At 45.2% G+C, this 12015-nt stretch overlaps 1 protein-coding gene across 1 annotated transcript in view; it reads left to right on the plus strand.

Annotated features, from left to right (window-relative positions):
- VWF (von Willebrand factor) overlaps nt 1-12015 on the plus strand; it is a 171899-nt gene that overhangs the window by 130337 nt on the left and 29547 nt on the right. The window contains 4 exon segments of the mRNA XM_030939152.1: nt 3104-3206; nt 3648-3722; nt 4931-5035; nt 6621-6826. Coding sequence (XP_030795012.1) covers nt 3104-3206; nt 3648-3722; nt 4931-5035; nt 6621-6826 — 489 coding nt within the window.

Genomic DNA, 12015 nt, shown 5'->3' on the forward strand with positions numbered 1-12015 from the left:
GAAGCTTAACCTTAGCGTGTTTTTAAAATTGTTTATTTCTCTTCTTTCCCCTGCCTTGGGTGGGTCTTAAGCTTCCTGGGAAATGACAATCCCTGGCAAAGGAGGACAGACACCTGCTTTGGGTCATCTGTTGTGTGCTACCCATTCTCAGGATAGTAGGCAAATTGTGGGATTTATTCTTGAGTTTAAATATCTGAGGTCTATGTTTAAAAGGAGAGAAAAAAGAACACTGAAACATATACAGAACATGATCCTCTCCTTCCTCATCCCCCTCATGTCTGCCAATCCGACCCCCTGCCCCAGCCCTCCGAGGCCAGCGCCCTGGGCCCCTCCCTGCACCTTCCCCGCTGGAGTGGCAGCCACTGTGTCTTTTCTGGTTTTCTATTCCTAGTCCTTCCCTTTTCCATCCTGCACACCGTCGCCAGGGTTGTCTTCATCTAGCTCTTCTCTGTGAGGCAGGGTCCTGCTTATGCCTCCGGGCCTGCACCTGCCTGCCGAGGTAAGGCAAGTTCCTGCAGTGGGCACATAGGACCTCTTTTGTCATCTTCAGCCACCTGCCTCCCCCGTGATGCCAGGCGCTGCAGTAGCGTTCCTTCGTCTGTGCCTTTGTCAGCTGTTTCCTACCTGGAATTCCTCCTCCTTTCCCCTTTGCCCAGGTCTTCCCCTGCTTCATAGGTGTGCCCTGTGAGACTCTCTGCAGCGCCCAGTCTTAGTGGACTCTCCTTTTGCACTCTTACTGCTCTTTGATTTTTTATTTTTACAAACAGCTTTACTGAGGTTTACTGAGTTGTACAAGCATGTACAGCTTGTACATGTTTTACAAACATGCCACAAACAGCACATATTTAAAGCGTACAATTCGATAGGTTTTGCCATATGTACACACCTATAAAACCATTGACATAACCAAGACAATGAATTTCCATCCCCCAAAAGTTAGCTTATGCCCTTTTAAATATATCTCTCAACCCTAGACAGCTACTGGTCTGCTTTCTGTCACTATGGATTCGTTGACATTTTCTGGAATTTTGGAAACATGCCTACGCACTTCTTTTCTGCCTGGCCTCCTTCGCTCAGGATAACGCTTTTGGGATTTTCGTCCATGCTGCTGTGTGTATTGATAGTTTTCTCCTCCTTGTTGCTAGGTAGTATTCCATGATGTGTGTGTCACAATTTATTTTTCTCATTCAGATTTTCACCAATGAGTCTTATTTCCTCACATTGACTGTCAGCCATTCAAGGGCTCGGATGGTGTGTTCAGACCTGCCCACGACGGGCACTGTGTCTATTGACGAGAAGCAGTTGTAGTGCAAGAGACTAGGCCTGTGGTGTCTTGGGCCAGAATGCTAGGTTCAAAGCCTGGATGTGCCACTTGATCAAATTTCTTAACTTCTTGGTGCCTCAGTTTCATTATTTGTAAATATAGATGATACTACTTACCTGATAGGGTTATTATTAGAAAAATAAAGTAAATAAATGTAAAAATCTTAGAAAAATATCTTGAACATATTTATTATTAGTTATTTGTGGGAGGCAGCAGAGCATGGTGGTTTAAGACCATGGATTTGGGCCTGACGAGGTAGCTCACACCTGTAATCCCAGCACTTTGGGAGGCTGAGGCAGGTAGATCACTTGAGGTCAGGAATTTGAGACCCAGCCTGGCCAACATGGTGAAATCCCATCTCTACTAAAATACAAAAATGAGCTGGGTGTGGTGACGCATGCCTATAGTCCCAGCTACTTGGGAGGCTGAGGCAGGAGAATCGCTTAAACTCGGGAGGCAGAAGTTGCAGTGAGCCGAGATCATGCCATTGCACTCCAGTCTAGGCAAGAGAGAGTGATACTCTGTCTCTAAACAAAAACTAAAGCATAAACAAAGAAACAAACCATGGATTTGGATTCAAAGCCTCACTCTGTCACTGTTCCTGTGCACACCTAGCGAGTGCCTTAGCTTTCTCATTGGAAAAGTGAGGGCAATGGTAAAAAATATCCTCACCATAGGATTGCAGTGAGGATTACATGAGTGATTTAAATAAAGCTCTCAACACAGTGGCACATAGCAGATGGCATTTGAATGTTAGCTGCTATCATTTATTGAGCGAGTGAAGGGTGTCAAGGGCAGGACCAGAGGGGTTAATCCTGAGGGAGGGCAGGGCACTTTGGGGGCAGGGGACCTTACGTGGGGGTCTTTGATCTTCCTTCTTAGCTGACTGATTGCCTACCGTGGAAGTAATAAGTAAGACCTTCTTGACCTGGGAACTTCTTAGAGTCCTTTGAGCTGCTGGATAAGAATGTGTTTCTTCAGGGGCAATTTCGCTTGAATTTAATTTTAAGTTTAAATGTAACTTCATGGCTGAATCCAGAGGGAGACTGAGTCCTGGCTCTGCTTCTTATTAGTGGAGCTCTTTGCTGTGTACCCTGTGCTAATCACAGTTTCTCACTCCTTGCAACAGTCCTGCAAGGCAGGCTTGAGTACCCTCATTTTGCAGGTGAGGAAACTGGGCACGGCGGAACGCTGCCCGTATTAGAGTTTGGGAGTTCCTGACTTCAAAGCCTTATGCTGTGGGGCTGTGTGTAACTTTGAGGAGGCTGCTCTCTGCCCTGGGCCATCTCTCATTTTAAAAAGCAGAGAGCCGCACTCAGGCCTCTGAAGTCACTGCGGGCATCAAGAATGTGATGCTTTCAAGAGTTTTGCTGTCCTCCCCACAGCTCTTGCTATTGTCTGAAGTCAATTTCAGAAAGAAACGGCTTTCTTTTTTCCCCCAAGCAACATTCCAATTTCTCCTTTGGCTTGAGAAATGACTAGCAGGTGCAATCCAAGAACTCTCATTTTCTTTCCTTGCTTGGTTTTAGCATTCCAACAGAGAAGGGTGTAGGGAAAGTTTCTACGTTTTAGTTTACAAAGCACTGTGGCGACCACCTTTCTGAAAGCCATTGGAACCTCACAACCTCCTTTCAACCTGGTTTTGTTCGTCTGTGAGGCTGTCAGAGGGCTGGCTCAGGGACTGGCCCTCGCCGGAGGCAGGGAGAGCTGACCTCTGTGAACTATGGGCTTTGTACCTAGAATGTCCTGTGCCCTCTCTGAACCTCGCTTTCCCCTCAGTTCTTGGAAGCCTGGGTCCCGGACCACCAGCCCTGTCAGATCTGCACATGCCTCAGCGGGCGGAAGGCCAACTGCACAATGCAGCCCTGCCCCACGGCCAAAGGTGAGAGTCCTCCCCTCCCTGGTGCCTTCATGGAGGAACAAGGGCCCCTGCAAGGCCCCCCAGTGACCCATCTTCACCCCTGGCAGAGCAGACTCAAACACTGGCACCTGGAGTCCTGGAGTGGGTGAGCTTCCTTGCCCAGCCTGCATTTCCCGTCGCTGGGCCTGGAAGCCCCATTCTGCATCTGGGTTCGACACTCAGATTAACCCTTGCCTCCAGTCCCCAGCAACGCTCAGACTTAAGAGTCTCCTGGAGGGTAAATGTGAGGGTGTCAACAGGAACACGGGGACACTCATCTCTCAGAGGTCCCATGGCCTGGATCCTTGTGGGATGACTATACAGAACTCATACTAGTTTTCAGTGAGCAAGAATATTTCAAATCCCTCCGAGGCTGTCCCACTACTCATTTCTCTGACTTTTGTGGCCGCTCCTCTCCTTCAGCTCCCACCTGCGGCCTGTGTGAAGTGGCCCGCCTCCGCCAGAATGCAGACCAGTGCTGCCCCGAGTATGAGTGCGGTATGTGTCCCACCGGGGGGATGTCTCCAGGGCCCAACCCCAGCCCCAGGGGGTACCACGTTGAGGGTGCTGAAAGGTGGCTCTGTTCCCAGGAACAGGGTGTGTGAAAGGAGGTGGGCAAGGACTGACTAGATATTCCAAAAAAATGGAAAGGGTTACCTCTGGAGAACACGACTGGCTTCCTAGAAGAATTTTCTGTAAATTACTAAACATAGGTTTGACAGGATTAATGGGGTGATTGCTGACAAGAATGGGGTGATTGCTGGGGACTGCAGAGATACACTGAAGAAAAAATCATGCCAAAGCAGCCCATTTTCCTTTTCAGTAAGAGTTTGAGGCCGCTAGATACAGAGAAGACCACATACTGGGCACCTTGAGTTGAGCAGGTTATGTGCTAGAGGTTTTCATGCTAGCCGTGCAGGCTACTCTGTGAATAGTGGGCTCGGTGAATTCAGAGCTGATGGAATTATGGTTAGCATGGCAGGAAATCATTAGTGCCTTTGTCCTTGTCCTGACCAGTGTGTTTGTTGCTTATACGGATGAAGACCTAAAGCACAGGCGTGTACAATTTGCAGTGATGCAAATCTTGGAGGGAGAGCAGATAGATCGGGGGCAGTCCAAGCAACTAAAAGAAAATCATATAATTGGGGAAACTTGTTCATACTCATGAAATTGATCAGAAATAAATAGAAGCCCCATAAGGGAGGGAGATGTGGCTTGAGAACAATTAATGTAAAGGAGGTCTTAGAATATTGGCAATAGAGAGAACTAGAGGGATCATTTATTTCAAGCCCCTCGTTTTATAGACATTACTATGCTCCTACAATGTGCCAGGCACCTAGCCTTTACTATTTTGTGAAATCCTCAGACTGATCCTATAAGGTAGAGTATCCCACCTTCCAGAAGAGGAAACAGGTCTAGAGGATCCAAGTTGACTTGGCTGAGATGTGGAAGCCCTAATGGATCATAAGAATAATTAGTATGACTTGGATTGATCTGTCTGTCCATCCATCCATCCATCCATCCATCCATCCATCCATCCATCCATCCATCCATCCATCGTAACCCATGTAATCTCTGTCCCCATTATCATCACTTACCTAAAACAGTGGAAGTCTGCATGAATAGGAATGTAGTGTCCCACTCACAGGTAATAAAAGAGTAACCTTGCTGAACTCCGCATGGATATCTCTCTTTCTGGCCTTCAGTGTGTGATCCGGAGAGCTGTGACCTGCCCCCAGTGCCTCACTGTGAAGGTGGCCTCCAGCCCACGCTGACCAACCCTGGCGAGTGCAGACCCATCTTCACGTGCGGTAAGACCTCTGTGGATGAGGAGGGGTGGTACGGCCTCTCTCCTGGATGTGCGGTAATGTCTCTGTGGATGAGGAGGGGTGGTACGGCCTCTCTCCTGGACGTGCGGTAAGGTCTCTGTGGATGAGGAGGGGTGGTACGGCCTCTCACCTAGCGTGAGGGAGGTCATCGTCTGTCTCAGGGACATGTTCCAAGATGATGTCGTTTCCTGTTTTCTACCTAGCTGAATCTGGGTTGGGAGTGCATCTAGAACGGAGGGGTTAGGGTCACACCTGCACAGCATCCTTCCGGCTGCGTGCTGCTGAAGGATACCAGGTGGGGCACAGCCATAGGCACCTCCTTCTTGGGTTTATGAAGAAGCAGCTGGGGCTGAGATGAGGAGGCCTCTGAATCTAAATCTTTATTTGTGCCCATCCTCCTGTATGTCATTGAGGGGAGGGAATGTTTCTTTGACTTCCCCTTATCATTGGATCTTATTCCCAAACAAATTTATAGTTTTTTTTCCCCTCTGAAGGAGTATATATGTAATCACTATATACTATAATTTAAACATAGCGTTGGACTAAAATAAGACACGACAAGAAACCGAATTCTTTCTTTACCTACCGAGAGTACCCACCTGACTCCAGCGGCGGTCTTGTCTGCGGCTGTGGACTCTCCTCTGACATCCAAGTTGTGAGACTTCAGGGGTGGGAGGAGAGCACATTGTGTTCGAAGGGAGCTGGACACAGGCAAAGGACACAGGGACAGGATGTGGTCTTTGGAAAGTGACGCTGTGGCTTTGACAAGATTGCTAGCATTCTTTCTTTCCTTTTTTTTTTTTGAGACGGAGTCTCGCTCTGCCGCCCAGGCTGGAGTGCAGTGGCCGGATCTCAGCTCACTGCAAGCTCCGCCTCCCGGGTTCCCGCCATTCTCCTGCCTCAGCCTCCCGAGTAGCTGGGACTACAGGTGCCCGCCACCTCGCCTAGCTAGTTTTTTGTATTTTTTAGTAGAGATGGGGTTTCACTGTGTTAGCCAGGATGGTCTCCATCTGCTGACCTCGTGATCCACCCCCCTCTGCCTCCCAAAGTGCTGGGATTACAGGCTTGAGCCACCGCGCCCGGTCTGATTGCTGGCATTCTTTCATTCCACACTGATTGCTGGTGGGCCTGAAACTGTAGGGTGTCGTTCTAGGTACTGAGGTGGGGATAGGATCACAAGAACTCCTGGCATAGAGCAGTGCTTAGCAGGGCATGGTGCACCCAGGCCTATTGGCCTTAGGGATTCTACATCTGACACCTCTGAGAATCAAGGAACCCGCCCCTTCCAGACATACGTGGGAAAGTGATAGAGCAGGGATGGAGCAGCCGTCATTTCTCCATTAGAGTTTCTAGCTTCACATTTCCCTTTCTGGTTAATGTTCATATTTTTCTGCAGATGGACTGCTTTTTTGGTAACATTGAATAGCTCCCAGCCCGTGAGCTTGGCCCTCACACATTTCTGACTTTATCTTCTGAGTCTGAAGCTCCCTGGCACACTATAGCATAGCTGAATACTTACGAGCCCTGGCTGGGTGCATTGCTCAGCATGGCCTTGTCCTACCCTCAGCCTGCAGGAAGGAGGAGTGCAAAAGGGTGTCCCCACCCTCCTGCCCCCCGCACCGTTTGCCCACCCTTCGGAAGACCCAGTGCTGTGATGAGTATGAGTGTGCCTGCAACTGTGTCAACTCCACAGTGAGCTGTCCCCTTGGGTACTTGGCCTCAACCGCCACCAATGACTGTGGCTGCACCACAACCACCTGCCTTCCCGACAAGGTAAGGGCTGCTCAGTTCTGGCTGGTACGAAGGCCACATATGTGCTCCTTATGGAAGGTTTGTATCCTACCCAGCCTTCCCCTCCTGCCCAAACTAAGTGCTACAAGGCTTGGTGGTGGGCAGTCAGCATTCCAGCTCAGCCTGAGTGGAAATTTACTTAGGAGGCATTTCTTGTGAGCCTACTATGTACTAAGCATGGCTAGATGCTGAGGTTACAAATAATGGATAAGACATGGTCTTTGCCTTTACAGAGCTTATTTTTAGGTTAGCTAAGGAAATAATGTGATTGCCTGGATTATTTAGAGATCAGTTAATAGTTATACATACATATATATGTGTGTGCATGTATATATATATATAAATACATACTTATTTATTTGTTGAGATGAGGTCTTGCTGTGTTGCCTAGGTTGGTCTTGGACTCCTGGGCTCAAGTGATCCTCCCACCTCTGCCTCTTGAGTAGTTGAGATTACAAGTGCACTCCACCACACCTTTATTTATTGCTGTCAGTTTATCCATCTATCCACCCATCCATTCATCCATCCATCTACCCGTCCAGTAGTTACTAAGCAACTACCACACTCTAATAGAATTGGTACTGTGTTAGGTGCTATGGGAGAGAAGTTAAGATGAAGTTCCTATGCATGCTCTCGTTAGTATGTATGACAATAGTCTATAAAGTGAATATAATAAAATGTCAACAAATGGTACAGATTTTCAGTGCAAATAGCAGTCTTACAGGTGAAAGAGCCACCAAGATGAGCTGTCATTAAAGATTTAATTGATGGGGTGTGGAAGTGAAGGGCGCGAGAGTGGCAGAGCTGAAATGAGCCAGAACTGCAGCAGGAAGACCTGAGCATAGTCATAGCTAGTGCACTGAGGGGAGTCCTGACATGAGTGACAGAGAAGCCACAGTCATCTCTCCTTGGAGCCTGTTAGGGCTGGAACAGATCTTTATCTGTCTGGAATGCTTAAGAGCTCTGTTCCCCTCTGGATGCTCTTCCAGCTCAGGGATTCTAAGCACGTAGTTTCTGGAGAAGCGGGAACAAGTCTAGGAGGCTATGGTTGCTGCTGCTTTCTTATATCTCTGTTCTCCTTCTCATCTTCCTGCCCACCCCTCCTGCCTTGCCATTTTTCTATTAATGTTTCTTTCTTTTTTTTTTTTTTTTTTTGAGATGGAGTCTCGCTCTGTCGCCTGGGCTGGAGTGCAGTGGCCGGATCTCAGCTCACTGCAAGCTCTGCCTCCCGGGTTCACGCCATTCTCCTGCCTCAGCCTCCCGAGTAGCTGGGACTACAGGCGCCCGCCACCTCACCCGGCTAGTTTTTTGTATTTTTTAGTAGAGACGGGGTTTCACGGTGTTAGCCAGGATGGTCTCGATCTCCTGACCTCGTGATCCACCCGTCTCGGCCTCCCAAAGTGCTGGGATTACAGGCTTGAGCCACCGCGCCCGGCTTAATGTTTCTTATGTGTTTTTAATCTATAGTAATGCCACTCCCTGTTTTTATGCCTTTGATTTGTTGGGGAAGCTGGGTCATTTGTCCTGTAGAATGTCATGAATTTTGGATTTGACTAGCAGCTGCCTCATGGTGTTGCATAACGTGTTCCTCTATCCCTTGTATTTCCAGTGGACTAGAAGTTAGACCCAGGGGATTCATTACATTCAAGGTCAATACATTAGGGAGGCTAGAGGCACATAATGTCTGTCTTTCTGCCTGCCTGCCTTCCTTCCCTCCTTCCCTCCCTCTTTCCCTCCTTCCTTCCTTCCTTCCTTCCTTCCTTCCTTCCTTCCTTCCTTCCCTCCTTCCCTCCTTCCCTCCTTCCCTCCTTCCCTCCCTCCTTCCCTCCTTCCTTCCCTCCTTCCCTCCCTCCCTCCTTCCCTCCTTCCTTCCCTCCTTCCTTCCTTCCTTCCCTCCTTCCCTCCTTCCTTCCCTCCTTCCCTCCTTCTTTCCTCCTTCCCTCCCTCCCTCCTTCCCTCCTTCCCTCCCTCCCTCCTCTTCCTTCCTTCCCTCCCTCCCTCCCTCCCCTCCCTTCCTTCCCTCCGTCCCCTCCCTTCCTTCCCTCCCTCCCTCCCTCCCTCCCTTCCTTCCCTCCCTCCCTCCCTCCCTTCCTTCCTTCCCTCCCTCCCTTCCTCGCTCCCTTCCCTTTCTCCCTTCCCTTTCTCCCTCCCCTCTCCTCCCTCCCCTCCCCTCCTCTCCTTCGATGGAGTCTCACTCTGTCACCAGGTTGGAGTGCAGTGGCGCGATCTCGGCTGATTGCAACCTCCTACTCCCTGGTTCAAGCGATTATTCTGCCTTAGCCTCCTGAGTAGCTGGGATTGCAGGCACACACCACCACACCCAGCTAATTTTTGTTTTATTAGTAGAGATAGGGTTTCACCATGTTGGCCAGGATGGTCTCGATCTCCTGACCTTGTGATCCATCCTCCTTGACCTCCCAAAGTGTTGGGATTACAGGCATGAGCCACCGCACCTGGCCTAGCTTCCGACTTTCAAAGATAGGACTGATGATGTGTTCAGATGAAGTCAACCTATTTCTGCATTGTGAAGTTTATCCCATCAACAGTTTAGTTTATCGTTTTAATATTTATAGGTGTTGTCTAAGATTTAATGTATGTCATTAGGAGTTTCAAAATCGTGACTTTTCTCACTTCTATCATACTGATTGCATTTATTAACTGGAATTCTCCCATAAGAAAGAACTTTCTCCCAGCTGTTTTCAGTTACCCTGAAATAAAATTACATTAGACAAAGCAGAATAAAAGCAGAATAAGGGCTTGATTTTTTCCTTTCCAGTTTTCAGAGCCATTAGTTGATGCCCCAGTAACTGTCAAGGACAGCCAAGGAGGTTTTTTTTCCCCATCATTATGGATTCATGGATGCTTATGTATTTGGTGTGTGTTGATTCATTGTAAACTTGATTTTTTTGATACTAAAATTGTCCTCCCTGGGGTAAATGGGGGCTCCTTTAAGTCAGCTTTGGAGCCTGTTGGCATGGCCTCATGAGCCTTTTGTAGTTTTCTTGCTTTCTGAAACAATAAAGCATGCCAGGCTCACCCTGCGCATTTCCTGCCCTAGTCCTTGGATCTGCCATTTTGACAAAAGTCCTTCTACCTTTTAGTACAAGTGGTATTTAGGCACAGAATCTGGGTGCCAAGAATATTTATGGCTCCTGGGTTGCCATTGCCTTCAGATCTTTTGGGTGAACAGAGCTTAGAAATGCATATTTTAAGAGAGGATAAAAACTCGTAAGTTGGTAATGGTATTTCTGATTCAAATTGAATTATGGGACTTGACGTCTTTGATTTTTTGGTTGTATCACTTCTAAGTTGAAAATTCTGGTTTCCTAATATGATTAACTACTTACCTGCTTTATCTTGCAATAGACCTGTAATAGTTTCAAAACTAACCTGTAAACCTAGCACTTTGGGAGGCCGAGGTGGGCCGATTACTTGAGGTTGGGAGTTCAAGACCAGCCTGGCCAATATGGTGAAACCCCATCTCTACTAAAAAATACAAAAAATTAGTTGAATGTGGTGGTGGGCGCCTGTAATTCCAGCTACTTGGGAGGCTGAGGCAGGAGAATCGCTTGAACCCAGGAGGCGGAGTTTGCAGTGAGCCGAGATTGTACCATTGCACTCTAGCCTGGGCTATGGAGTGAGACTTTGTCTCAAATAAGTAAATAAATAAATAAAATTTCCTTTCAGTTCTTCTTATCCTAAAAAAAAACTCATTGGGGGATATATAGTGTAAATACTATGGTGTGAAGTCATTTGAAATAATGATTATTATTATATATAATATATAACATGTTATAATTATATAATAATTTTATATAAATATAAATATTTTATATATAATTGTATATAAAATAATTATATAATTAATATAATTACTATATATAATATATAAATAATATATAATTTGTTATATATAATTATACATAACAGACTCCTGGGAATATGTCTTGTTTTATAATTTTGGCTTTAAAATCACTTAAATATTTTACGCCATAGTTATTTTAAATTTTAAAAGAAATGAAAAGCAATCCCTAAAAATGGAAAACAAATTGAAATATCTCATTAACTAGATATCAAGTAGGTGGGCACAGTATTATTATAATTATATATTAATAATATATAATGATATATAATTAAATAATATATAATGTAATTATATAAGTAAACTATGGTTATATATTATATAATATATAGTTTATATATAATATATAATTTAATATGTAACTATATATAATTATTATATATTATTATATTATAATTATTATTATAACAAGACATATTCCCAGGAGTCTTACTCTGTTTACTCTGTTTTCTCTACCTTATTCCTTCCTCCACCCTGTAATTTATATACATGAATTCTATAATATAGAATATATAGCATATACTATGTTATATATAATATAGGTAATACAATATATCATATATAGTATATATGTAATATATAATATGTATGTAATATATAGTATATATGTAATATATAATATGTATGTAATATATAGTATATATGTAATATATAATATGTATGTAATATATAGTATATATTAGATATGTTATATATATATATCTGCCTGTCTTAGCCTCCCAAAGTGCTGGGATTACAGGCATCAGCCAGCCAGCATGTCCAGCCTTTATAATTTTTATTAGTTTTCTTTTTGAAAATATGACGAATTTTATACATGTATGTTTCTTCCCATTTCTCATAGAAAAGTATATTGTGAATGATATTTTAAGTTGTTCTCATCTGACAATATTTGATGGAGATTATTCTGTGTCAGTGTGTAGAGATCTGCCTCGTTCTTTCTTATAGCTGCATAGTACTCCATTGCATGGCAGCACCGTAGTTGTTTTCCAACAAGTCCTCTATTGGTGGACATTTGAGTCACTTCAGCCTTTTGCTACTACTAATTGCAGTAACAAACAGCCATATGCATCTGTCATTTTGTGGACTTGGCAGTGTGTCTTTGGGATGGACTCCTAGAAGTGAGATTCTTTGAGTCATGGTAAATACACATTTACTTTTGCTAAGTATTGCTAAACAATTCTTCTCCATAGGGATGGTAACATTTTCCTGCAGGCCTTTAAATAGAACACGGGGTCTCATTCAATAAGTTGATTATACAGAAGCTAGAAGACTGAGAAGATACATGATAGTGCTTTCGAAATGTTTGAAG

Source organism: Rhinopithecus roxellana, chromosome 10, assembly GCF_007565055.1.
Source record: "Rhinopithecus roxellana isolate Shanxi Qingling chromosome 10, ASM756505v1, whole genome shotgun sequence".
Taxonomy (NCBI): domain Eukaryota; kingdom Metazoa; phylum Chordata; class Mammalia; order Primates; family Cercopithecidae; genus Rhinopithecus; species Rhinopithecus roxellana.